The sequence below is a fragment of the Vanessa cardui genome, chromosome 18, assembly GCF_905220365.1.
Source record: "Vanessa cardui chromosome 18, ilVanCard2.1, whole genome shotgun sequence".
Taxonomy (NCBI): Eukaryota; Metazoa; Arthropoda; class Insecta; order Lepidoptera; family Nymphalidae; genus Vanessa; species Vanessa cardui.
The window spans coordinates 7107484-7135283 of NC_061140.1; the positions used below are offsets into that span (position 1 = coordinate 7107484).

Consider the following 27800-nt stretch of genomic DNA (forward strand, 5'->3'; position numbering starts at 1 on the left):
TTAAAAGAGGATTCAAATGACGAGTTTTCTGGTACTTGACAAAAGATATATTGTGTATTTTGGAGATCACTGCTATACATTAGGTACAGCATATATAAAAAGCATTTATTGACACCTTTGAAATTATCGAGGGCATGGTTTTCTTAACTTGTTTTGCTTATAAAACACGTGATAAGTAATTATCATTAAATACTCCAATCCTTAGTCTAGTTTGCGATATTCAAATTTAAGTTTAAAACCATAAACGGTAACTCTCTAAGGTAGATAGATGTACTTCGTTTATTTGTTAATTTATTTTTAGTGTGTGTGTTATTTTTTTGTTCAGAATATTCAAATTGAAGAAGAATTTAAGAGGTACACAAAAAACCAAACATACCTACTTCAGTATTTAGAATAAAATAATATTGCTACTATTAAAAGTAAAAAATATGTATCTCGTTGCGCTAGCTAATTTGGCTAAGTGCAATTTTTCAAATAGCTTACATGGACCTTATGGAAAATACTGACAATAGCGTGTAATAAAAATTCAAGAAACCTGCCTATAATGTTGTCTTAAGTTTTCGCGATTATTACACATAGAAATAAAACTAGTTATAACGGATTTGAATCGCGTATATTAATTATTTTTAACATCCCGACGTTTCGAGCATTTTACAGCGTTCGTGCATTTTCGAGCATTTTAGATTTCATATATCTATTAGTTAAACGAAAAAATCTGCAACACGAGATAAACAATATAACTTGCTGGAACAGGTCAGAGCCTTGGCATCATGCTCCGAGTCAAGTGTCGTATGAATACGTCACACGGAAAGATTATAAGTTATGACTAAGTTAAGTCTAAGTACCTACTTAGTTTTTGTGCGTTCCATATATACTAGTATAAAAAGCCGTGAGGACGGAGTCTGCTAATCAGTAACGAACTTTAAATCGGTGATCACACGTCTCAAGCAGGTATGCGATATTTTAATTTGTTGTAGATTGATATAATCATTTAATTAATACAAATTAATATTAGTGTTAATCAAGTGAGAAATATATGATTTACTTGAACATGAAATTAAACATTCACTGAAATTACACTTGGGTCTGGGCATGGGACTATGAGAATGTAATTGGAATAGTTTTGCATCAGGCTTCAATTTTATTTTTATTTCGTAATTTGTATACAATGTCATAAATTTATGTAATTATATAGTTGCCAGTTTGCTCCATGTCACAGATTCCTTACAACTGAGAGCATTTATGTGCGTTGTTTGGTTTTAATCTACGGATATAAATTTAGATGGTACCTTCCGAAATTGGAACTAACTTGCCGGACAACCTAATTAATCAAATGTCTTTTTTTTTCAGAAATCACAATGAAGGTCATAGTCTGCCTGTTCGCCTTAGCCGCGGTCGCGCTCGCCCGCCCTGATGAGAAGTACACCAACCGCTACGACAATGTCGATCTGGATGAAATTCTCGGCAACAAGCGCATCCTAGAGAACTACTTCAAGTGCATCATGGACCAAGGGAAGTGCTCTCCCGACGGCACTGAACTCAAATGTAAGTGATGTGATGTTTTGCTACTATGTTTTTCATAAATCAAACATTTACTTAAAAATAAATGTGTCATCGCTTGTGTTGTTTAAGCACGAAAACATCAAGTTAATTATGGTAATTTAAAAATTGCAACAATTTTGATCTTTAATTTCAGCACACATGCAAGAAGCTCTCGAAAACGAATGCGCCAAGTGCACAGACGCGCAGAAGAATGGCACAGAGAAGGTGATCGCCCATCTCATCAACAAGGAGCCGGAACTTTGGAACCAACTCTGCGCCAAGTTCGACCCTGAGAGCAAGTACAGGGTTAAATACGAGGAGCGCCTTAAAACTTTGTCTAACTGATTGAAATAATGAGTCCTTTGAAATGTGATATTATTTTTTGTAAAGCATTGCTGTTAGCTACAGATGAATAAAGAAATTATTTAAATTTATGTTGTGGTATTATTTGTTTAAAGTCAAGTTTTCGAAATAAAGAAAATAATTTATTTAATTTAGAAAACAAACAGTACAATTCATTGTTAAAATTATAACATTAATTTAGCACATATACCAGTACAGTTCTTTCTTATAACTAAATGTGAAACATGATAAGAGCAGAACAAATTATTATGAATAATCAAAAAATAAAACAAAAACCATAATCTTTTCTGAAACCATCAGTAAAACAAACTAAACTTCTTCGGATCCAATCGGTGAATTGAAATCTAACCTTTGGCTTGTGAGCCAAACGGAAATATTTTAAACGTATTGTTTGCAAATCATAAACATTAAGAGTTATCGACTCAATACCTTCGAGTAATTAGTTTCTGTTTGTTTCTTAGAGAAATGTTCGTTACATTTCACATCACTTTTTCGTATTACAGTTTCTCACAATATCATTAATATTTTTCCATTCCATTTTACTTTACAGAATATATATTCAGAAGCAAAACTCCATATCTTGATTCCTTAGAATTATGCCTCAATGATTCTTTAATTTCTGCGTTATAAGTTGCGTTAATTTCTCACTCTTTTCTGCTGCATAAATATCGCATGGAAAGCGGCTGCGTTATTTCTATACTTTAAGATTTTAATGTATCCACAGCCGTAAATAGTCTAAATTTTTTGGCTTCAAATGACAGTGAGCTACAAACTATTCCACAATTTTTCTACATGAGGCTCATGCAGAAAAATTTAATTATCATATTTAAAAAAAAAAACAGAATTTTTGGTCAAATTTTCTTTGAATTAGCTTGGAATGTAATTTTATTTAAGGAAATAAAATGTTATTAAAAAAAAGATATCAATAATATACACCAAGGTGTCAAAAGTTTTGCATTATTAGGCATGCGATGCCAATATTGATAATAATACATAAAATGTTGTTGTTTATATTTCTGATACTTTAACATTTTTAAGTTAAATTAGTCTTTGTTTTGCACAAAATTGATACACTGTTTTTTGTCAGAAAAAAACTGTTTTGTTATTACGTTATGATTAAGGTTTAAAAACATCAGAAGATACATCAAATCATTGTATTAGAAAATGGATAGGACTATTCGTGACAGCATGTGGCCTTTTAAAGTAAACCCGTAATAACTATTTTATCTATTGCTAATAAGTAAAAAATATTAGGTTGTTTGCAAAGCCATTTCCTCCGCCTGATTGGTAATCCTTATTGGGGTGGTTCCGTTTTGTTCAAAGCTCATAAAGATACGAAAAGCTAGATAAATTACACAAATGAATTTAAGTTTATTCTATGGTATGCAAATACATAAAGACACTAAGTATCTTCACTAAGAGCCATCGGTCACTAATTTTTATTATAAAGATCTCAAAACGATGAATTCCATTCATAGCAGAAGACTCAACTGACGGCAGTTTTCTGATAATTATCATAAAGGCAGGTTCTATTTTGAATATTACTGCAATAACGTTTTATGTAAAATGACTTAGAGTATTCCTACTTTTTTCATAGTTAAAAGAAATGTTATAAAGAATACTTGCATATATTGGTACCTTTTAAAATGATCGAGGGCACGGTTTTCTTAACTTGTTCTGCTTATAAAATTCGTAATAAATAGTGATTATAGATCATCTCAGTCTTAGGAATAGTTTACGCCATTGAAATTTAAACCTAAAACTAGATTTAGACAAAGGTGGGTTACTTCTGCTGAGGTAAATGCACTTAATACATTTGTCCATTTACTTAACTTTTTTCTGTTGATCACATTTTTGTTTAGATTATAATTGAAATAAAATGAGTAGTTAATAAATTTTATAAAAACCGGAGGTATCGCAGTATCACAAGCATAATAAAATAATACACATATAATAACGTTGCTTCAATTAACAATAAAAATACATGTATTACATTGCGCTGGCCAAATTGATTAGGTGCTTCTTTAATACGTGATAGCAATACGATCATGGAAAATACGAACGATGTCATACGAGCAAGGAGCTATAGAGCACATTTTAGACCTCTCATCTAGAAGAGCAAGCAAACACAACAACAACTGTGCTAAGGCTTCCTCTCCCCTTGAGGAGAAGGTTTCCACCAGGCTGTTCCAATGCGGGTTAGCGGATTACACATGTGGCAGAATTTCGTTGAAATTAGACACATGCATTCACACGATGTTTTCCTTCACCGTCGAGCACGAGATTAATTGTTAAATAGAAAGTGAGCACATGTATATTCAGTGCTTGGCTGGGTTTGAACCTAGGCCATATCGGCTCTTCTAGAAAATCAAGAAACAGGCATAAATCTCTTACTGTGTTTAATTTCTTAAGATACAAAATCTGCAACACGAAATAAACAACGTCGCCTGCTGGAACAGGTTAGAATCTTGGCGTCATACAACGAGTCCAGTGTCGTACGAATACGTCACACGGGCAAATTATAAGTTATGACTAAGTTAAGTCTAAGTACCTACTAAGTTTTTGTGCGTTCCATATATACTAGTATATAAAGCCGTGTGGACGGAGTCTGCTAATCAGTAACGAACTTTAAATCGGTGATCACACATCTCACGCAGGTACGCGATACTTTAATTTGCTGTAGAATAAAATAGTCCTATAATTAATATAAATTAATATTAGTGATATACATGTATCAAGTGTAAAATGTAATAAACGAGAAACTTTTTGCCTGTTTCTAACAATTCCTTACAAATCATAATTAATATTTTTATTCGCTGTGAATTTATTTTGTCCTTAATTAACAATAAGACATTGAATAATAAAACGTTTATATACGTTGTTGCGGTAATAATAGTATTTGTATTATCTCCTTATTTTGTGTCTATAAATTATATATTGAATAGCCCCTCCTATTCATAGTATTTGAATTCTTCTTTTGACGCAATTCATATCTCTCGTGCGACTACATTTTGAAGCTTTTTATACAGTGATAAACGTCAGGATACATATATAACCGAATCATTATAGTCTATTATTTTCACAACTTAAGTAAAATATGTATAAATTTCATCATAAATTGATTTTAATGTGTGATAATTTAGATTACCAAATCTATTAGAAATGTAATATTTAGATTTTTGTCATTTGAAAGCAATATGTAGCCCAAAAAAATTGTCATAAAAATATTGAATCACATCAATGCTATTTTGATCCACATCTACTGTACCTATAAGTCTTTTGGAATATTTACGTGATATTTTTATTTTTAATCTTCCGATTTAAATGTAGACCTGTTTGATTGGTAACTTCAGAAATTGGAACAAACTTGCCGGACAATCTAATTAACCAAATGTCTTTTTTTTTCAGAAATCACAATGAAGGTCATAGTCTGCCTGTTCGCCTTAGTCGCGGTCGCGCTCGCCCGCCCTGATGAGAAGTACACCAACCGCTACGACAATGTCGATCTGGATGAAATTCTCGGCAACAAGCGCATTCTAGAGAACTACTTCAAGTGCATCATGGACCAAGGGAAGTGCTCTCCCGATGGCACTGAACTCAAATGTAAGTTATCTTATGTTATAATTATTTTCACTAACAAAACATTTACTCAAAAATGAAATTTCAAAATAAATGAAATATGCAATTACAAATCGTAAGATCGAAAAAGTTTAAGATCGATTCGATCGATCGAATCGAAGTTTAAGATCGATTATCTCGTCGAAAGATCAACCAACCTGTAAAAAGTTTATACCAACGGATGTGTGTCGCTTGTGCTGTTTAAGCACGAAAACATCAAATTAATCGTGGTTATTTAAAAATGGTAACAATTGTGTTCTTTAATTTCAGCACACATGCAAGAAGCACTCGAAAACGAATGCGCCAAGTGCACAGATGCGCAGAAGAATGGCACAGAGAAGGTGATCGCCCATCTCATCAACAAGGAGCCGGAACTTTGGAACCAACTCTGCGCCAAGTTCGACCCTGAAAGCAAATACAGGGTTAAATACGAGGAGCGTCTTAAAACTTTGTCTAACTGATTGAAATAATGAGTCCTTTGAAATGTGATATTATTTTTTGTAAATCATTGCTGTCTGATACGGATGAATAAAGAAATTATTTAAATTAACGTTGTAGTATTATTTGTTTAAGGACAAGTTTTAAAATATAGAAAATAATTTATTAAATTTGGGAAACAAACAGTACCATTGATACTTAAAACTATAACATTAAATTATAGTTAAAAACATAATAAGAGAAGAACAAATTAATTACGAATATCTCAATATAGTAATAATATGATCAAAAATAAAACAAAACCATAATCTCTTGTTATTCTGTCGTAAAGTCATAAACATTAAGATTTACCGACGCAATACGGTCGTGTAGAGGAGTAATGTTTGTAACATTTCACATCATAGTTTCTCATAAAATCGCTAATATTTTTTCCATTCCACATAACATTACATAACATAAATTTAGAAACAATACTCCATATCTTGATTTACCTAGATTTATGCCTCAATGATTTTTCAATTCCTGGCTTAAAAATTAAGTGAATCTTAAAGTAGTAAGTCTAACAACCCGTTAAGAAGTCTATCAGCTTGTACGTTTTTCACATTTTGTGTGTTAAATTTTTCTTCCCTAATGTATTCTATACGTAATATTATTTTATAGGTACGTTAGTTTGTAAAATCCGAGATAGCGTTGTTTACATTGTCATCGTGTATCTCTTTTCTTTTAAGTTTAATAACTAACGAGGTAGCATCATCATACAATACCATATCACTTTTAAGTCCTAAAAAAGAGGTTCGATCATGTTATACATATCAGGAATAGAAAAGGTCCAAGATCTAGCCCTTGAGGGATTCCCATATCAATTAAGACCCCAGTGCAGGTTTTTCCCTTAACGATAGCCTTCTAAATTATGTTGTTAAGCTAAGGAAGTAAAAGTATATCGTCTTGACCGACTTTAGCTACGGCGGACAATTTCAAAAATCTAAGCAGGATATTTATAGTGCACAAACGTGTATACAAACTGTAAAATACAAATACTTACTGATAAACTCAAAACTACTACATATGCCTTAATAGTTCTGAGTTATTAATTACGGGACTAACTTTTCCTTTTCTGCAGCATAAATATTGTATAGAAAGCGGCTGCGCTATCTCAAAGCATAATACTGTAAGATGTTAAGCTGTCGACATCGGTAAATAGTCTTATTCATTTGGCCACAATTGACTGAGACTATTTACCGATTGATGATTTCTCTATCATATAGAGAGATCGGCGATCAGTTATTAGGCAGGCTTATTTAGGAAGCTGATGTTGAATTAATTTAAAAAAGTATGTGGGTATGAACAAATGTAATCTAAAATTATATTACTATGAGGATGACGACCTCACCGACTTCAGCTACGACGGCCAATTCGAATGGAGACGATCTACCAAGCAGGGTATTTATTGTGCAGAAGTGTGTGTGCAAACACAGTAAAACATTCACTTATTGATGAACTCAAAACTACTCAAACAATTTATTTATTATATCATTATATTGGAGTAAAATGGGCTGTGGGTTTAATTAAAAAAATATATGAAATTTTAAAAAATGGCAAAATATACGAGTTTTCCAAATATTTGGCGTACGTTGCCTATTGCCTATTCATGATACATACAATATTATAGTTTCCTTTATAATTCTTCAACATTTTAAGTGAAAATAGTTTTTATGTTTTGTTTTGCATAAATTGTTATAATGTATTTTATCCGAATAACTGTTTTTTTGTGATGACTTACGCTTACATACCCGCAGAAGATACATCCAAACAATGATTTAGAAAATCAGAAAAATGACATAACTATGATCCGTGACAGCATGTATCCGTTTAAAGTAAGCCCATAATGAGTACTTTAAACTGTTACATACAATAAATAAAAAAGGCGTAGATTTGTTTGCAAAAGCCATTTACTCCACCTCATTGTTAATCCTCATTGGGCCGGTACGCTTCTTTTAAAGAACACAAAGATATTAAAAGCTACAGAAATTACAGAAACTAATTTAAGTTTATTTTAGTGTATGTATAAAAGGCTATTTGGTATGTGGGACTGTCGGCTACAGGTTTGTATTATAAAAATATCAAAACAATTTTATACTTTATAGATATTGAGCTCAGAAGTCACTGACAGTGGTTTTCTGATACTTATCATTACAACTACTACAAACTCGTGATAAAAAATGATTAACAATCATTTCAGTCTTTAGTCAAGTTCACGCTATTCAAATTTGAATCTAAAATCTCATTCTGTTAAAGATGGGTTACGTCTGCTTAGGTAGATGTACTTCGTACATTTATTGATTTACTAAACTTTTTCTGATGATCACCTTTTTGTTCAGAATATAATTTGTATAAAAATAGTAAATAGATTTTGTAAGAACCGAAGGTATCGACTTAAGTACAGGACAAACATAATCCCACCAAAAACATAAAAATGTAAAAAAATGCCAAGTCTGTCGATGGAGTCTTTCCATCGTAAAAAGTTTTGAGATCTCATACAAGCCAAGTCCTATTCAAATTATTTTGTAGTTATAAATCGACATTCAGTAATTGTATCTTTATCATTGTATTTAGTAATACTTTTCTTTATCTTTTAATCATAGTGACTGTCTGCCTGTTTTGCTCGAGACTTGGCTGGAGCACTGCCGTGCTCCAAGATAAACGAATACACTTATATTGCTGCTATTAACAGTAAAAATATTTGTATCACATTGCGCTTGCCAAATTTCTTAGATGCTTTTTCAATTTGAAAAATACGGCCGATATCATACGAGCAAGAAGTTACAGTGCACATTATAGAACTGTCGGTCATCAATAAAATAAAGAAATCTGCATAAATGACTAATTTAATTTAATTTCTTAAAATAGAAAATCTACAACACGAAATAAACAACACAGCCTGGAACAGGTTAGAGCTTTGGCGTCATACAACGAGTCCAGTGTCGTATACACACGTCACACGGGCCAATTATAAGATATGTCTTAGTTAAGTCTAAGTGCCTACTTAGTTTTTGTGCGTTCCATATATACTAGTATATAAAGCCGCGTGCACGGAGTCTGCTAATCAGTAACGAACTTTAAACCGGTGATCACACATCTCACGCAGGTACGCGATACTTTAATTTGCTGTAGAATAAAATAGTCCTGAAATTAATATAAATTAATATCAGTGTTATATATACATGTATCATTCTGTTTCGTACAATTCCTTACAAAACATAATTATTATTTATATTAGCTGTGAATTTGTTTTGTTCTTAAAATAACAATAAGACATTGAATTGTGCAACGTTAATATATCAGTTTATATATCTTATTGTGGTCTATTATTTTTTAAAACTTGTACAAAAATGATAAAATACATATTCATTTGGTCACGTATACAATTTTCATGCGTTATAAAGTATGGATAAGTGTATACTAAACTTTCACATTTGTTTTATCTCCAGATATATGGGCAAAAAATGTTGTCAAAAATTTATTGAATTACATAAATGCTTCTTTTTTCCACATCTAATATGGATGGAATATTAACGTAAGAGTTTTTTTTAAACTTCCGATATATTCAGAAACGTTCGGTTGGTACCTTCCCAAATCTGAACAAACTTGTCGGACAATCTAATAAAAACAATCTGTCTCTGCTTTTCAGAAATCACAATGAAGGTCATAGTCTGCCTGTTCGCCTTAGTCGCGGTCGCGCTCGCCCGCCCTGATGAGAAGTACACCAACCGCTACGACAATGTCGATCTGGATGAAATTCTCGGCAACAAGCGCATCCTAGAGAACTACTTCAAGTGCATCATGGACCAAGGGAAGTGCTCTCCCGACGGCACTGAACTCAAATGTAAGTTATCTTATGTTTTTTATATTGTAATTTTTTTCACTAACCAAACATTTACACAAAAATAAAATTTCAAAATAAATTAAGATCGATTATCGCCTCGAAAGATCAACTGACCTGTAAAAAGTTTATACCAAAGGATGTCGCTTGTGCCGTTTCCACGCGAATACATCACGGGAACCTTTGAAAATGTTATAATTGAAACAATCGTTCTGTTTAATTCCAGCACACATGCAAGAAGCTCTCGAAAACGAATGCGCCAAGTGCACAGATGCGCAGAAGAATGGCACAGAGAAGGTGATCGCCCATCTCATCAACAAGGAGCCGGAGCTTTGGAACCAACTCTGCGCCAAGTTCGACCCTGAGAGCAAGTACAGGGTTAAATACGAGGAGCGCTTGAAAAATTTGTCTAACTGATTGAAATAATGAGTCCTTTGAAATGTGATATTATTTTTTGTAAATCATTGCTGTTTGCTACAGATGAATAAAGAAATTATTTAAATTTATATTGTGGTATCATTTGTTTAATATATGGACTAGGGTTAAAATATAGAAAATAATTAATTTAATTTGGGAAACAAACAGTACAATTAATTCTTATAAGAATAACATACAATTAGCATCTACATCAGTAAAGTTTCCACTGATAATTGAAAACATAATAAAAGCAGAACAAATTAATTAAGGATATCTTAATAGGTAATTATCAAAATAAAGCAAAAACCATAATCTGAACACAATAGGAAAACATAAGAAATAAACTTCTTCGGATCCGCTCGAAGAATGGAAATGTAACCTTTGGCACACATCCTTTTAGATTTTTTTTAAATTCAGCAAGGGAAAATTTTGATATTTTGTTATAAAATCATAAACGTCAAGAGTTGCCGACTCCATACGATCGAGTATCAGTATCTCACAAAATCATGATTTTTCCATTCTACATAACATTACAGAATAAATATTCAGAAGCAACACTCCATGTTTGTTTTCCTGAGCTCTATGTTTGATGATTTTTCAACTCCTTGTTTATAAATTGCGACTGCATTTATATCCCTTTTCTGCAGCACAAATATATGGAAAGCAGCTGCGTTAACTCAAAGCATAATTCTGTAAGATTTTAAGAGCTGTCAGTATCAATTAAATACTATTATTTTTTACTACAAATGCCGCAGAACCTCTAACTAATCATTGCAATAGGAAATTTAGCATCAACTTTTAGCTGACTCAACCGGATGTAACAAATACAGGCAAAAGAAGTGAGCATCAGCTTGGACATTTCTTCTTCACACTTGGTGTGCTATATTTTCTTAACTTATGAACATTACATTCGTTTTAAACTAATGTAATATACATTAATTTGTAAAATCAGAAATACCGCTATTTACATTGCTATCCTGAATATAATCTAAAAAATATTTTATAAGTTCTCATCTTGACCGACTTCAGCTACCAACCGAGTAGGATATTTACAGTGCACAGAAACAGAAAACACTTACTTAATGATAAACTTAAAACCTCTCTCTACTTAACTACTCTACAATTTTTTGTAAATATTTTTCTTGTAAAGGCATTACTTTCCATTAAGACTGTCAGCTGTTTAATTAAAAAAACATCCTAAAGAACTAGCAATAAGGCGTCAAAAGCTATTGATAATATATTAAGCATTATTTGGCTATTGATAATATACAAAATAATGTAAATTATGTCTGGAATATTTTAAACATTAAGTTAAATTAGTTTTTATGTTTTGTTTTGCAAAAAAATGTTGCATGGTTTTTTATCCGACAAACTGTTTTGTTATGCCTAACGCTTAAAAAACCTCAGAAGATACTTAATATAAATGTTTTCGAAAATCCTAACCTAACCTAAAACTAGATTTAGATAAAGGTGAGTTTTTGCTGCTTTGGTAGATGTACTTAGTACATTTATTCATTTACTGAACTTTTTTCTGATGATCACATTTTTGTTCAGAATGAAATTAAAATAAAATAAGTAGTTTATAGAATTAATAAAAACCGAAGGTATCGACTTGAGTACAGAATAAACATAATAGACGAATGCACTGCTGTTAACAGTAAAAATATATATATCATATTGCTTGCAAAATTTCTTAGGTGATTTTTAGGGTTCCGTAGTCTACTAGGAACCCTTATAGTTTCGTCATGTCTGTCCGTCTTTCTGCACCGATTGCCACAAAAATTGGTGGAGAGATGTATACTGATAATCCAAAAATTGATTTTTAAAATGATCGAAAAATAATAATTTTTTGCCCCCATCCCCCCTTCCCAATACAATACAGCGAATTAAGTTGATTCGAAAAAAAAATCCGTCTTACCCCTTCGTGTGGGGTATCGTTAAAAAGGTATCTTTAAATACAACAAAAAATACCTTGAAACCATGTGGATCAAACCCCCCAGTCTCGAAATATACTAATACAAAGTTATAATTAGAGCGTCCCCCCCCTTAACTTTTGAAATACTATTACAATAACTCTGTATCATACATAGTTATTTTTATACAACTCGACCAACTTGTGACGTGTAACTGCCCTAATTAAACGGTAATTTATGGAAATAACTACCTACAAACTATGAAAATAAGTACGAATGTTACATACAGAAGTGGGCCAGGGTAGAAATAGAGATTGCCAAATTTATCATCAAGAAAATCAAGCCAACAACCACAACAATAACAACAGCCTGTAAATTTCCTACTGCTCTGCTAAGGCCCCCTCTCTCTTTGAGGATAATGTTTGGAACATATTCCACCACGCAGTACCAGTGCGGGTTAGTGGAATACACATGTGATCACAGAATTTCGTTGAAATTAGAGGCATTCAAGTTTCCTCACGATGTTTTCCTTCACCGCCGAGCTTGAGATGAATTTTAAAACACTAATTAAGCACATGAATATTCAGTGTTGCTTGTCTGGGTTTGAACCCGCAATCATCGGTTAATATGCACGCGTTCCAACCGATGGGCCATCTCGGCTCTTCTAGAAAGTCAAGAATCCTGCATAAATGACTTACTGTGTTTAATTTCTTAAGATACAAAATCTACGACAAGAAATAAACAACATAGCCTGCTGGAACAGGTTACAGCTTTGACGTCATACAACGAGTCCAGAGTCGTATGCATACGTCACACGGGCCAATTATAAGTTATAATATCTAAGTTAAGTCTAAGTGCCTACTTAGTTTTTGTGCGTTCCATATATATTAGTATATAAAGCCGCGTGGACGGAGTCTGCTAATCAGTAACGAACTTTAAATCGCTGATCACACATCTCACGCAGGTACGCGATACTTTAATTTGCTGTAGAATAAAATAGTCCTGTAATTAATATAAATTAATATTAGTGTATCAAGTGTAAAATTTTAGTCTTCACTTATATTTCGGTAATTAATTTATGTTTCTTACAATTCCTTAAAAATCATAATGAATATTTATATTCGCTGTGAATTTGTTTTGTCTAATTAACAATAAGGCATTGAAAAATACAACGATCATATATCAATGTAAAGTGTTAAGGAATAAAAGTACATATATTGTTTTGTTTTTTTTTCTTGTTATACCATAAATTGCCTATCTCGTGCGACTAGATTTTGAACGTCAGGATGTATTTAGTATCGATTAATTATGGTGTATATAAAATATATATTAATTTCGTCATACATTGATTTTCCATGCGGTATAACGCTATGATATATAAATTAGGTTTTAGTTAATATTTACATATTTGTCTTTGAAAATATCAACAAAGTCAGAATTGGTTGTGATAAATTTATTGTTGGTCGTTTGGAATATTCATATAAGCTTTTTGTTTTTAATCTTCCAATATATATTACCTGTTCGATTGGTACCTTCCCAAATTGGAACAAACTTGTCGGACAACCTAATAAAAACAATCTGTCTTTGATTTTTTTCAGAAATCACAATGAAGGTCATAGTCTGCCTGTTCGCCTTAGTCGCGGTCGCGCTCGCCCGCCCTGATGAGAAGTACACCAACCGCTACGACAATGTCGATCTGGATGAAATTCTCGGCAACAAGCGCATCCTAGAGAACTACTTCAAGTGCATCATGGACCAAGGGAAGTGCTCTCCCGACGGCACTGAACTCAAATGTAAGTGATGTGATGTTTATTATGTTATAATTTTTTTCACTAACCAAACATTTACTCAGAAATAAAATTTCAAAATGAATGAAATATGCAATTACAAATCGTACGATTTAAGATCGATTATCTCCTTGAAAGATCAACCGACCTGTAAAAAGTTTATACCAAAGGATGTGTATCGCTCGCGCCGTTTCCACACGAATACAACACGGGGATCGTTGAAAATTTAATAATTGAAACAATTGCTCTTTTTAATTCCAGCACACATGCAAGAAGCCCTCGAAAACGAATGCGCCAAGTGCACAGACGCACAGAAGAATGGCACAGAGAAGGTGATCGCCCATCTCATCAACAAGGAGCCGGAACTTTGGAACCAACTCTGCGCCAAGTTCGACCCTGAGAGCAAGTACAGGGTTAAATACGAGGACCGCTTGAAAACTTTGTCTAACTGATTGAAATAATGAGTATTTTATGTAAATGATTGCTGTCTGATACGGATGAATAAAGAAATTATTTAAATTAATGTTGTGGTATTATTTGTTCAATATAAGGACACGTTTTTGAAATAAAGAAAATAATCTATTTAATTTGGTAAACAAACATTATAATTAAGTCTTAAAACTATAACGAAATATTAACACATATAACTAAAGTTTCCACTTATAACAAAAATATAAGAACAGAACAATAATTATGAATATCATAACATTGTAATTATCAAAAATGAAAAAATACAACATCTTTTAAATAAATCACAGATGTAATACAAATAATCTTCGTCGAATCAACTCGAAGAATTGAAAAAAAACTTGTTGCACTAAGAGATCATTTATATTTTTTTTTAATTTGGCAACACAAGAATTTTAAATGCATTTTGGTATTCTGTTGTCAAATCATAAACATTAAACGTTACCGACTCTGCACTTTTTACATCATCACATTAGTTTATAGTATTTTACATGACTTATTCGTATATCTATGATTTTGATTTCTCACAAAATCATTTATATTTTTGCCGTTCATATATAACATACATATATTAAGAAGCAACATTCCATATCATCATCATGATCACCCTGTATTAGTCCACTGCTGGACTGCCTTCCCCAATGCGTGCTACTGAGTCCGATCTTTGGTCCTTCACATCCCCGTTCAAGCAGCCAGCGAGATAATTATTGACTATGATAAGTCCATATAAGCACAGATTTTTTGTAGAAAGCGGCTACGTTATCTTAAAGCGCAATACTGTAAGTATATAAAGCTGCCACCACCCGTAATTACACCACCCGTAATTAGTCTTATTTTTTGAGCCGCAAATACCGCAGAACCGAAATGATTGCCAATTTGTTTTTGTAAGAGAATTAAGATTCATCCTGTTACTATTCAAATCATTTGCTTTAATACTGAATCAGTTTTCTATTTTGTTGCAGTTTATATTACTTACATATTTTATTTTACTTTGTATTTTAATTTTTAAAACAGTTGTTAGAAGGAATAGAATTATTTGTTGAACATATTCTAAAAATTGAAAGAATAAATAAAAATATTAACAAAAAGAAAAACTGACTTCAAACAAAACACCATTTAAAAACAAATAAATATACACTAAAAAGTAATAAAAATAATTGCGTATTCAACATATTTTTTAGAGTCCTCCTAACTTCCTAAGTAAAATTAAAAAAATATATTAGAGTACTTAAAAGGCGATTTACGATTAAATAACGCAGTTATTGTTTTTGGAGCCGATGGAGATAGATAACTTTCAAACAAAAAAAAAAATTATCAAAATCGGTCCATCCAGTAAAAAATTATATGAGGTAACAAACATTAAAAAAAAATACAGACGAATTTATAACCTCCTCCTTTTTGAAGTCGGTTGACAATATACGTTAGAGGTATGAACGAAAGCAATCTAAAAATGTATTACTATGCAATGTCGTCCTGAAAGACTTCAGCTACAACGGCCATTTCACAGGAGATGAGCCAATTAAGCAAGATATTTATCGTGCACAAGTGTATGTGCAAACACAGGAACAAACACAAGAACAACTACAAAAATAGCAATAATGTACACTAAGGTATCAAAAGTTTTGCTCAACATCAATATTTTGTGTGCATTCCAAATTGATAATACATAAAATATTATAATTCATATCTTTACTTAGGTTAAAGTTAACTTATCTTTTAAGCTTCCTTTGCAACGAATTCGTTTAACGGTTTAACTGTGTTCTTGTGATTACATGGCTAACGCTGTAAAAGCCACAGGTGATTCATCAAAATAATGCATTAGAAAATCATAGGTCTTAAAGAATTGTTCAGAAAATTCCACTACAGCATGTGCCACTTTAAGGTTAATTCATCATAACTATTATATTTTATCTATTACAAATTAATAAACAAAAAATAAGATTGTTTGCGAACCTATTTTCTTTGATTCATTGTTAATATAAAGTAAAACACTATGGCCCGTCTAAAATTTACGATGATATTATTTAGCTATAGATACTACATACTCATAATTCACTTTAAGTTTATTTAAGAGTATGTATATAAAGACATTCGGTTTATAGGGCCGTTGGTTTGTATTAAAAAAATCTCAAAACGATTTATTCCTTTACAGATATTTTGGCACAGGAGTCCACTGACTGCAGTTATCTAATACTTATCAATACACAGACCCGAATAGGGAACTATTTTGAATATCACTGCAATGCAGTTTTTTGGTAAAACGTAAATAATATTTGCATATATCTGTACCTTTAATATGATTTAGGGCAGGATAAAACAAAGTCTCATAAATTAACTTGATTTAGGTATTCATAAAACTCGTGATAAATAATGACTAGAAATAAGTCCAGTCCAGTCTTTAGTTCACGCTATTCAAATTTGAATCTAAAACCATATTCACATGAGGGTGGGTGCCTTCTACTTAGGTAGATGTACTTAGCTCATTTATTGATTTACTAGTATTTAATTATGTTCTAGTAAACAGATATGTCATTAACGCGCAAAAAGTGAAGACTAGAAAACGTCCTAATTGGGACGTTTGCCTTTAGTCGTTTTCATCATAATTATGCCAGTAATACGTTATAATACATCATAATTATGTAGTAATACGTTTTGCGTAATTAAAACATCTAGTTATCCCTTTTACTTATTGTTTTTATCAAGCTATCCTTTTTACTTGTAACGAAATTTAAAATAAACGGTCCCCGGCGCGGCACACTTTTTTCAAGTGTCAAAAAGTAGTTAATAGAATATATAAAAACTGAAGATATCGACAAAAGTACAGGACAGATAATATAAACGAATACTTACATTAAAAAAAAATAATAACTAATATAGGACATTATCACATACATTACTCTAATCCTGATGTAAGTAGCTAAAGCATTTGTGTTATATTGCTGCTAATAACAGTAAAAAATATATATCACATTGTGCTTGATCGTTGCTTTAGTGCATTTATAAAAAAAACGTTATAATAACCATGAAAAACGCACACGAGTGCGTTTTGTAAGGAAAATTGTACATTTTAGCTCTATGCCTAAAATGACTTCCTGTGCTTAATGTCTTAAAGGATTAAACTTCTAGCATGAGATAAACAATATAGCCTGCTGGAACAGGTTAAATCCTTGGCGTCATGCTCCGAGTCAAGTGTCGTATGAATACGTCACACGGAAAGATTCTAATAATCAATAATCAAATACTACCATGATACTATAGCATGATCTTAGTTTTCCTCTGAATGAAAACTTTACAGTTTCTCATAACAAAACCTAGCATACGTGACGCTTTGTTTATGATGTTAGTTAAATGGTTATTAAATGTTAATTTTGTATCAAATATCACACCCAGGTCACTTATTGTTTCACATTTTTGCAAACATTCAGACTTTATATAACAGTTGGACCGTATACAAGATTTTTTTCTGGTGAAAGTCATTTGAAAGCATTTTTTTGTATTTATCACCATTCCATTGTTGTCTGACCATTTTATTAGCCTATTTATGTCATCTTGTAGTTTTGTATAATCACAACTTGTTTCTATAGTTTTAAGGAATTTAAGGTCATCTGCATACATGTACGGCGTACAATGTTTAAAACACGATGGAAGATCGTTTACAAAGATGTTGAATAGTATCGGACCCAAGTGAGATCCCTGTGGGACTCCTGAGTAAACTTTTTTAAGAGTAGATTCAAAGCCGTTAACAACTACATAAAATCTCCGATCAGTTAGATATGACTCAATCCATTTAAGTAAGTTACCTGAAAAACCGTAAAAGTGCAATTTTTTTATAAGTATATTGTGGGAAACTAGATCAAAGGCTTTACTAAAATCGGTATAAATAACTTCAATTTGCTTTCCTACATCAATTTGTTCAGCTAAGGTTTCGGTGAAGTCAACCAAATTTGTTGTAGTTGATCTTGACCTCATAAAACCATGTTGGTGATCACTAATCAAAGGTCTAAAATAGTGCTGCACATGCGGGAGAATTAGAGATTCAAAAATCTTTGCAAAGGTTGTCAGTATTGATATTTGTCTATAATTTTGGACGCTTGTTTTGTTATCGCTCTTATATATAGGTACCACTTTAGCTATTTTCCATTTAGATGGAAACTTTCCTACTTTCAATGACTTGTTGTAAATAAAACACAATGGTTTTGAGAGGTTAGATGCGCAATTTGCAATGAGAATTGGTGGAATGTCATCGGTTCCTGCACCTTTGGCTTTGTTAACATGCTTTAGTTTATGTAATACATCTTCATGGTCAATTGATATATCTGATAAATTATTACTTGATTGATTTAATAAAACGGAGTTTATTAGAAACTCAGTGTTCGGAGGGTCTTGAATTACATTTTTATAGATTATACTTGCAAAGTGTTCAGCAAAGAGTTCACTTATACTTGCCCCTCCAAGCACTGTGTTTTGTCCATTAGTCATCTTTGAGGGATATGAGTTAGCAGCGTTACGTTTTCCTTTCATGTATGTCCAAAATAATTTAGGTTGCTTTTTGATCCTATGTTCTATATAATTAATATATGAAAAGTAATTTTCATTGGCAAAATTTTCACAACGTTCTTCCAAAATTGACAACGATATTTCATCCATGGGGTTTTTGTACTTTTTATATCTATTATGTAACTTATTACTTTCCCGGATTAATTTAATAAGCTTATAAGTGAACCATGGCGGATATTTAGTACTCTTTATTTTATATGTTGGAATAAACTTTGAGATACCTACATTAAGAACTTCATAGAAAACATCAACCATTTTATCAATGTCATCATCGTCACAGAACAACTCATGCCATTTTATATTATTTAAATAAGTGTTCATTTCTAAATAATCACCCTTAATGAAATTATATCTTATCTTATTAAAATTATTATTTAAGGCCTTTGTTTTTATATCAGAAATGTATGCAATGATAGGTGGGTGAAACTTATCCACCCTACATAATGATTGCATAGATGCCATTACTGAACAGTTTTCAATATTTGTAAGAAAAACATCTAGAATCCTATTCATGCTATTCAACACGTTATTGCACTGTCGTAATTCATTGAGGTTACAAAAATCGAGAAGTGTATGTCCTAAGTTTGAGATGCGATAGTTTGGAGATTCAGCACAGTTATTAAGTAAGTTCCAATCAATACAACCCAAATTCAAATCACCTACGATGCATGTATTATTGTTATGAAATTCTGAAATCTTATTACAGTTATCAATAAAATTATTTAGGATATTTTTATTGACAGGAGGAGGCAGATAAACAGCACATAAAGCAAACTTTGCGATACAAGGGTTACCTACGTCTACCGTAATCCATAAATCCTCACATACACTCTCCCATTCTTGCATACGCTGACATTCAATATTTTTAGACACGGCAATTAGAACTCCTCCTCCTTCTCTTTTACCTTGAACTCTGGACAATGCTCTGTCTCTTCTAAAAACCACATATCTATTGTCAAAAAGCTCCGTATCGAAAACACTTTCATTAAGCCATGTTTCTGTTAAAACGATTATATCATAGTTACTACGACACACATTTATAAAAAAACTCGTAGTTTTGCTTTTTAGTCCACGTACATTTTGATAATAGAAATTTAGATTTGCGAATGCTATGATTATAAATTTAAATACTCTCGTAGCTAAAATAATATTAAAGATAATACATATAACAAAGGGAAGTAACAAATCTATGTAAGTTTTTTCAGGAAATCTAAATCTTTAACTAATTTACAATCTGAATAATCATATCAATCGATATTAATATAAATTAATATCAGTCTATTTATTAGTATATTATTAGCATCAAGTGTCTATTTATTAGTATATTATTTGTAAAATAAAATATTAACTGAAAATACTCGTTGCCCGAAGCAAGGGGTTGTTATTGTTTTTTATTTTTTTCCTTATGAATCATAGATAAATATTTAGATTTGCAGTTCGTTTATTATATACGACAATATGCGGACTTTTCATTTATTAAGAAAAAGATTGTATATTGTCTCCTTGTGAATTGTCTACAAATATTTAACATAATATTTGGCCCTCTTTTTCATACTATATTTATTCCTTTATTCCATGGCTTGTGTCTCTCGGAGTAATTTTTAAAGTTTATTCAGTAATATTAGAAGTCTTGCAATAAAAATTGTCGATCAGTGATATTTATTTCAATCGAATATAAAAGATAAAATAAACGTTAACATTTGGAAAATTACGTGCCAATATTGCTACAGAAATAATTTAAAGTTGGCCATGAATTTATTTAAAAACAGATTTTATTTTGTTACACGTCTAACGGTCTTTTGGAATATTTAATTTAACTTATACGTTTCAATCTTCCGATATATTCAACCAATAGAACGGGTCTGTTCTATTAAATCTGAACAAACTTGTCGGACAACCTAATAAAATAAATGTCTTTTTTTCAGAAAATCACAATGAAGGTCATAGTCTGCCTGTTCGCCTTAGTCGCGGTCGCGCTCGCCCGCCCTGATGAGAAGTACACCAACCGCTACGACAATGTCGATCTGGATGAAATTCTCGGCAACAAGCGCATCCTAGAGAACTACTTCAAGTGCATCATGGACCAAGGGAAGTGCTCTCCCGACGGCACCGAACTCAAATGTATGTAGATGTTGATGAATATAATCTTATTATGCGTCTTATAAATATAAGATTTACTCAAAAATAATCCTTTCAAATAAATTATATACAAATACAAATCGTATGACAATAAGTCTGATTATCTCGTTGAAAAATCGACCAACCTGCAAAAAGTTGTAACCAATGGATCGGCAATGGTCCTTAGTGTTCAAATGGTTACCTATTTATAACTTTTTAATAAAAGTCAATTTGATTTGATTTATAAAAATTATATTAATTTAAATCTGGTTTACCTATACCACATGTATTTCGTCTCTCCTAAAACTGAAAATTGCAAATGGTTTTTATCTGCAAATGGGACTTAAAAAATTGGCATAAGAGAAAAATATTCAGATATTCATTAATTATTTCTAACAAGAAGTCTATGTTGATTGGTCTTGTATCCCTTTGTTGTTTTATGTCCTAGTGACGTAGGCGACACTTAAACGAATCATCAATCGCGATAAATATTTACACCGGCGTAAGATCAGATACACGTCAGTTGTTTTTCTTGTGAATCATTACAAATTATAAATAGATTTGTTTATTACGAGCTGTCAAAACATTAGCTAAACGTTAAATTCTCATTTTGTGTCACGGGTTTAACTTTGCCACTAACACTACATTTTTTATCATAATTCAACTCGTAATGGGCGTTGTACAAAAACATCTTGAGTAAACAGCGTTAGTGCAATTGGCTCAAAGCCTTGAGTCTCTACCCAAAGTCCAGTTCAAAGTCCAATAAGGCATTAGCAGGCTATATCTATTCATTGTATGATTATTAAAAAATAATAATTTGTCTTTAATTTCAGCACACATGCAAGAAGCCCTCGAAAACGAATGCGCCAAGTGCACAGACGCGCAGAAGAATGGCACAGAGAAGGTGATCGCCCATCTCATCAACAAGGAGCCGGAACTCTGGAACCAACTCTGCGCCAAGTTCGACCCTGAGAGCAAGTACAGGGTTAAATACGAGGAGCGCCTTAAAACTTTGACTAACTGATTAAAATAATGAGTCTTTTATAATGTGATATTATTTTTTGTAAATCATTGCTGTCTGTCTCGGACGAATAAAGAAATTATTTAAATTCATGTTGTGGTATTATTTGTTTCATATGACTAAAGGTTTAAGAATTAAAAGAAATAATCACTTTTAAATATGTACAATACAAATAAACTTCTTATTGCAAAGTGTACATAGCCAGAATGTAACCTTATGGTAGGAAGGATATAGTAAAATATTATTTTGTTGTGACCATACAAAATCATTAATATTTTTTCATTTATATATAAAAATACAGAATATATGTATTGAGAAGGATATTTTGATTTCTTTAAATGTATGCCTGGCTTATAGTGATCTCGTGAATAGCCCCTTTAATCGAATTATTGTAAGCGAGCTCTACCAACACCAGTTATTAATCTTTTTTTGAAACAGTTTACAACTTTACAGTGAAGCTGAGAGGTTAAGCTGACCTAACTGGATATATCGATAAACTCCTGATATAAATAACTCATAAAATTTGTATAAACTTACATACTGTGTATTGGAGGGGTCTGAAGAACCAGACATAATTTTCATCCAATATTTCTTATATTTAAAATATAATATAAATAACTCTAAAATTTTCACGGTCTCAAGAACTACCAGACTTAATTTTCATCATATATTTCTCGAAGAATCTGATAGTTTTTTAGTTGTTTTCTAGTTTAAAGCAGTTTATATTATTTAATTATTTTTCGCTTTGAAAACTAATAAGAGGAAGTATAGAAACATTTCTAGAACGAATTCATCTCATAGGAGATGAAACAATAAGCATGATATTTTTGGTGTACAAGTGTATGGGACACAGACCTACTACTCTTTCCTTGCCTCTCATATCCGATGGGACGGGAAATCCAACATGACCTGAAAGAGTTCAGGAGAAAAACAATGTATTTACGTGCTTTCTGAGATATGAAGTTTCAGACTCCAGGCTGTTATTGAAATTTTGACAGGAAAACATAATATTTTTGTCATCCTGACCTGGCACTTTAAACTTGGGGTAGTCTAAGAAGGCAGACTTAAGTAATATAGTACATGATAAATCATTAAATATAACTGACAATTACTCTATTTCTGCGTTATATGTTAAAACCCAATATTTTTTTTTCTAAACTTATTTTTCAAAAATCATACAGTCAATATTACCTATCCTTTATCTAGAATAGAGCACTAATGTTATTGCAGCTTCAAGTATTTAACATATTTGTACCTATTAAAATATTCTTAGTGAGGAAACAAGTTCAACAAATCTAGGCTAAGTTCGTAATATTTAGCTTTAGCGATAATTTGATATTCAGAGGCCGTTTAAAATACCACTCTATTCTATTTGACTGCAATATCAAAGTTTAACTAAGTTATTTTATTATTTTTTGTAGTAGATATCTATAGAAACAAAAATGTTATTAGCGTTAAAAGTTTTATTAAAATAAGAATTAATAACATCACATGCTTAATATATACAAATATGAACTAAAACTAGTTAATATGTAAATCTTGACCGCGTGGACTGGTGGCAAGAACGCTATTATATAGGTTATTAGTTATCATTAGAAGTTATATTAGTTATTGTTAGGATAGGTTCACACGATGTTTCAATTTGAAAGAAATGAGTTCTTGTCGGTGTGTAGGAAGTACCGATACAGCCAATTGTCAAGGTATTTAATTGTAAATAATGACAAGTGAGTTGAAGCCTGGTTGGCGTACATAGTTTTGACTTATCGAGACTTCTAGACATTTAACAAAAAATATTTGCGTATATTTGTACCTTTAAAATAAGTGAGGATACAGTTTCTATTAGCTTTTGCTTACAATAAATCTAAAAGCACAAAAAGATAAAGGTGGTTTATCTTTACTCAGGTAGATTTACTTTTAATAATTTATTAAACTATTTTCTGTTAATGAATTTTTTGTTCAGAAAGTTATTCAAATAAAATAAGTAGTCAATAGAATTTATAAAAACCAGACAAAGCGGACAAACATAATAAACGAATACACTTATATTGCTGTTAACAATAAAAAATATATCACATAGCGCTCGCCCAATTGCTTAATGCATATTTCAAATAAATTAAAGGAATTTATGAAAAAACCATAGCGTTAGAGAAAGAAGTTCTACCTCGCACAACTAACTAGTTAGTGGAACCAGCTTTCGCCGGCGGTTTTTCCGAACCGATAAGACTTGGGAATCTTCAAGAAAAGAGCGTACTCCTTCCTTAAAGGCCAGCACGCACCTGCAAACCCCACGGTATCACAGTTATACATGGGCCGTGCTAATGATTTTCTATCAGGTGAGCCTTATGCTCGTTTGCACCGTTAAATTTGCCCCTAAAAATTGCAACTTCTAGATCTATCTATCAGCTATAAATATTAGAAACCCGCCTAAACTTTCTGTGTTTAATTTCTTAAGCAATAAAATCTGCAACACGAGATAAAGAACGCAACCTGTTGTAACAGGTTAGAGCCTTGACGTCATGCGACGAGTCCAGTGTCGTATGCATACGTCACACGGAAAAATTCTAAGTTATGTCTAAGTTAAGTCTAACTACCTACTAAGTTTTTGTGCATTCCATATATCTAGTATATAAAGCCGTGTGGACGGAGTCTGCTAATCAGTAACGAACTTTAAATCGCTGATCACACATCTCACGCAGGTAAGCGATATTATATTATAATTTGTTGTCAAACAAAATAGTCCTGTAATTAATATAAACGACTATTAGTAGTATATGTTATTTAGCTCTAAATATATTATTTTAAAATGAAATTATACAATGTCTGAAATTACACTTAAGCTAGTTGAATTTTGTTTCAGAAAATTGTAGAATCAATGTTACTGAGGCCTATTTCTTCACGTTCTTAACACCTCCGAAGATTTTTTTCGGCACTTAATCCCTTTTTCAACAAATATTTATTTTCGAAGTTTGTTTTGTCCCTATTTAACAGTAAGACAATGAATGGTATTCTTAAGTACTACTCCGATGTATGATCTTTGTAAGATCATACATCGGTGTAGTACTTAAGGATTAAAAGTAAATATTTTGTCTATGGATATTTAATATATTTCGTCTGTCTGTGTATTTACTATACAGTGCAGTATTTTTTATTCTTCTATTCCTTGAATTGCGTCTCTCGGACTAAATATATTAGGTAATGATAGTCGCCATGATATATTTATTGTTGACTTACTTTTGTCTATTGTTTTCTGAAACTTGAGATAAAATATGTATTAATTTCGTTATTTATATTGAATTCTCATTCGTTAAAATATATGAATTAAAATTGAATAAATTTTCACATTTAAGTCATTTAATTAAGATTACCTTTTAATTACGTTCCAATATTGCAAAATAATTAATTAACATTCTGTTATATTTTATTTATTGCATAGACGCTATATTGCTCCTCATCCGAAATATCCACATTCTGCAGGTATTTTGGAATATTTATATAAGCCATTGAATTTCAATCTTCCGATATATTTAGACCTGTTCGGTTGGAACCTTTCGGAATTGGAACGAACACGACCAACAACAACAAGTGGTCCGAAAACATAATAAAACAAATCTGTGTGCTTTTTTAGAAACCACAATGAAGGTCGTCATCTGTCTTTTCGCCTTAATCGCTGTCGCCCTCGCCCGTCCTGATGAGAAGTACACTGACCGTTACGACAATGTCGATCTGGACGAAATTCTCGGCAACAAGCGCATCCTAGAGAACTACTTCAAGTGCATCATGGACCAAGGGAAGTGCTCTCCCGACGGCATCGAACTCAAATGTAAGTACATTTCACATTTACCATAATAACAGCTTTCTAATATACAATTCAAAATAATTATAAAGACTTTAAGAAAAATTCTTCTCTGGTTCATTTACAATTATCATTTTTATCTGGGTAGCGTTTTGACGGCAAACAATAATTTTAGTTCAAATAAATGTTACAGGTAAGCTAGTAGAATAGCTCATTTTACTATTTTTATTTATTTGTTTGTTCAGTTTAATGCCGTTCAGGCTTTTTCTTCCGCTGTTGTTTTGACGTCCGTGATACTTAGAAAAAAAGTAATGTAGATGCTAATGATTGAATCACGCGCGATAAATATTTACAACGGTGGAAGATCAGATACAACACGAAGTTGTTTTTCTTATGAATAATTGCAAATTAAAAATAGATTTGTTTGTTGCGAGCTGTCAAGGATTAGAAAAAAACCTAAATACGCTCTTTACCTAATGCGAAAAAGCCAGCTGTTTTTTCAATCGTTAATTGTTCAATTTTCAATTTGTTTACTCAAATAAAAATAATTTATGTTTTGTTTTTTTATTTACGGGATGTAACAGTTATAATGATTTGAAGTCGATTCTTAGTGGCAAGGGCTTTGCCGAACAGCCCTGACCAAGTTGTAAAGTTCATTGCTACCAGATTATAATATAATTAGCAGTTACCTGGGACTTCCCGCATATCCTCATAAATCTTACATTTATTTGACAAATGACTCTCTTTATTACGCTAACACTAATGTATTTTTCTTTATTTAAGTTAAATGATATTCGTCAACATCTTATGTAAATAAAACTATTACGATATAAATCTACGATCTTAGTTTTCTTCTATAATTTATCTCGAAATTAGAGATGAAGGGAAATATCGTGGATTCATTATCTCAAAACCTTGAAATCTTTGTCCAATGTCCTGTAACATTAGAAGGCTATAACTATTGTGTAAGATTATTAAAAAATATATTATTCTTTTTAATTTCAGCACACATGCAAGAAGCCCTCGAAAACGAATGCGCCAAGTGCACAGACGCGCAGAAGAAAGGCACAGAGAAGGTGATCGCCCATCTCATCAACAAGGAGCCGGAACTCTGGAACCAACTCTGCGCCAAGTTCGACCCTGAGAGCAAGTACAGGGTTAAATACGAGGAGCGCTTGAAAACTTTGTCTAACTGAGTAAAATAATGAGTCATTTGAAATTATTTTTGTAAATCATTGCTGTCCCTTACGGATGAATAAAGAAATTATATAAATTTATGATGTGGTATTATTCGATGAATATAAAGATAGGTTTATAAACAAAGAAAATAAGCTCTTAAACATAAAAATATGCAATGCAAATAAACGTCTTGAGCTAGCGTTATAACCTTGTTGTTGGAAGCCGAAATTAAAATTATTAATATTTTACCATTGACACTGAAACATATTTATAGCACAAAACAAATCTGTCAATTGCTGCAAAATAATCGAATAGTAAAATAACATTGGTCTTTGTGCCTGATTGGCATAATTAAGAGGCATTATATTAAACTATAAACATTAATCTCTCATCTTTTTTTATAAAATGAGTCCACTTGGACTCAGACTCAGTTTGCTGGACGTAATGTAGTAGTGGCTCTCCACTTAATGTGAATAGCGGAAAAGTAATTTGTTTTAATTAAGTGAGTATATTTAGGGTCATCTTTTTTTAAGATATTATATTTGACACAGAATGAGTCACTGGCCATAGAAAATGATGCTGGAAGAAATAATAACAATGATTTACATCACCAATGCGCTGTTAACCTTGAGTAACAAGATGTTACGTCCCTTGTGCCTGTTGTTATACTGACTTACTCACCTTTTAAATCTGAACAAACCGATAC

The 27800-nt window shown here is 31.9% G+C and overlaps 5 protein-coding genes across 8 annotated transcripts; all 5 read left to right on the plus strand.

The window, feature by feature from the left end:
- The first annotated feature begins 771 nt into the window (after positions 1-771).
- Positions 772-14479, plus strand: LOC124537433 (allergen Tha p 1-like). Of its 2 annotated transcripts, XM_047114270.1 has the most exons (4): positions 772-951; positions 1351-1545; positions 1697-1883; positions 14407-14479. In XM_047114270.1, exons 2-4 carry the CDS (start codon positions 1359-1361, stop codon positions 14408-14410), a joined length of 378 nt encoding a protein of 125 aa, XP_046970226.1. In that variant the 5' UTR covers positions 772-951; positions 1351-1358; the 3' UTR covers positions 14411-14479. The 2 variants fall into 2 exon arrangements, with proteins under 2 accessions (XP_046970226.1, XP_046970225.1); XM_047114269.1 differs by lacking the exon at positions 14407-14479 and having other exon boundaries at positions 798-951; positions 1697-1976.
- Positions 4373-10347, plus strand: LOC124537435 (allergen Tha p 1-like). Of its 3 annotated transcripts, none has more exons than XM_047114274.1 (3): positions 4373-4562; positions 5314-5508; positions 5794-6073. In XM_047114274.1, the coding sequence occupies exons 2-3, from the start codon at positions 5322-5324 to the stop codon at positions 5982-5984; spliced, it is 378 nt and encodes a 125-aa protein (XP_046970230.1). In that variant the 5' UTR covers positions 4373-4562; positions 5314-5321; the 3' UTR covers positions 5985-6073. The 3 variants fall into 3 exon arrangements, with proteins under 3 accessions (XP_046970230.1, XP_046970231.1, XP_046970229.1); XM_047114275.1 differs by lacking the exons at positions 5314-5508; positions 5794-6073 and adding exons at positions 9650-9844; positions 10068-10347 and having other exon boundaries at positions 4539-4562; XM_047114273.1 differs by lacking the exons at positions 4373-4562; positions 5314-5508; positions 5794-6073 and adding exons at positions 9009-9106; positions 9650-9844; positions 10068-10347.
- LOC124537434 (allergen Tha p 1-like) lies at positions 13054-14479 on the plus strand. Its single transcript, XM_047114271.1, has 3 exons — positions 13054-13135; positions 13770-13964; positions 14220-14479. Exons 2-3 carry the CDS (start codon positions 13778-13780, stop codon positions 14408-14410), a joined length of 378 nt encoding a protein of 125 aa, XP_046970227.1. The 5' UTR covers positions 13054-13135; positions 13770-13777; the 3' UTR covers positions 14411-14479.
- Positions 14480-20855: 6376 nt separating this feature from the next.
- Positions 20856-22214, plus strand: LOC124537436 (allergen Tha p 1-like). Its single transcript, XM_047114276.1, has 2 exons — positions 20856-21104; positions 21935-22214. The coding sequence occupies exons 1-2, from the start codon at positions 20894-20896 to the stop codon at positions 22123-22125; spliced, it is 402 nt and encodes a 133-aa protein (XP_046970232.1). The 5' UTR covers positions 20856-20893; the 3' UTR covers positions 22126-22214.
- A 2549-nt stretch (positions 22215-24763) lies between these two features.
- LOC124537437 (allergen Tha p 1-like) lies at positions 24764-27192 on the plus strand. The gene is made up of 3 exons (XM_047114277.1): positions 24764-24818; positions 25748-25942; positions 26921-27192. Exons 2-3 carry the CDS (start codon positions 25756-25758, stop codon positions 27109-27111), a joined length of 378 nt encoding a protein of 125 aa, XP_046970233.1. The 5' UTR covers positions 24764-24818; positions 25748-25755; the 3' UTR covers positions 27112-27192.
- The last annotated feature ends 608 nt before the right edge of the window (positions 27193-27800 follow it).

Excerpts from the sequence above, each read along its gene's own strand:
- LOC124537433 (XM_047114270.1), top strand. The coding sequence starts at position 1,359 with ATGAAGGTCATAGTCTGCCTGTTCGCCTTAGCCGCGGTCGCGCTCGCC. Across the intron at positions 1,546-1,696 it reads CGACGGCACTGAACTCAAAT|CACACATGCAAGAAGCTCTC; the intron begins GTAAGTGATGTG and ends CTTTAATTTCAG.
- LOC124537435 (XM_047114274.1), top strand. The coding sequence starts at position 5,322 with ATGAAGGTCATAGTCTGCCTGTTCGCCTTAGTCGCGGTCGCGCTCGCC. Across the intron at positions 5,509-5,793 it reads CGATGGCACTGAACTCAAAT|CACACATGCAAGAAGCACTC; the intron begins GTAAGTTATCTT and ends CTTTAATTTCAG.
- LOC124537434 (XM_047114271.1), top strand. The coding sequence starts at position 13,778 with ATGAAGGTCATAGTCTGCCTGTTCGCCTTAGTCGCGGTCGCGCTCGCC. Across the intron at positions 13,965-14,219 it reads CGACGGCACTGAACTCAAAT|CACACATGCAAGAAGCCCTC; the intron begins GTAAGTGATGTG and ends TTTTAATTCCAG.
- LOC124537436 (XM_047114276.1), top strand. The coding sequence starts at position 20,894 with ATGTCTTTTTTTCAGAAAATCACAATGAAGGTCATAGTCTGCCTGTTC. Across the intron at positions 21,105-21,934 it reads CGACGGCACCGAACTCAAAT|CACACATGCAAGAAGCCCTC; the intron begins GTATGTAGATGT and ends CTTTAATTTCAG.
- LOC124537437 (XM_047114277.1), top strand. The coding sequence starts at position 25,756 with ATGAAGGTCGTCATCTGTCTTTTCGCCTTAATCGCTGTCGCCCTCGCC. Across the intron at positions 25,943-26,920 it reads CGACGGCATCGAACTCAAAT|CACACATGCAAGAAGCCCTC; the intron begins GTAAGTACATTT and ends TTTTAATTTCAG.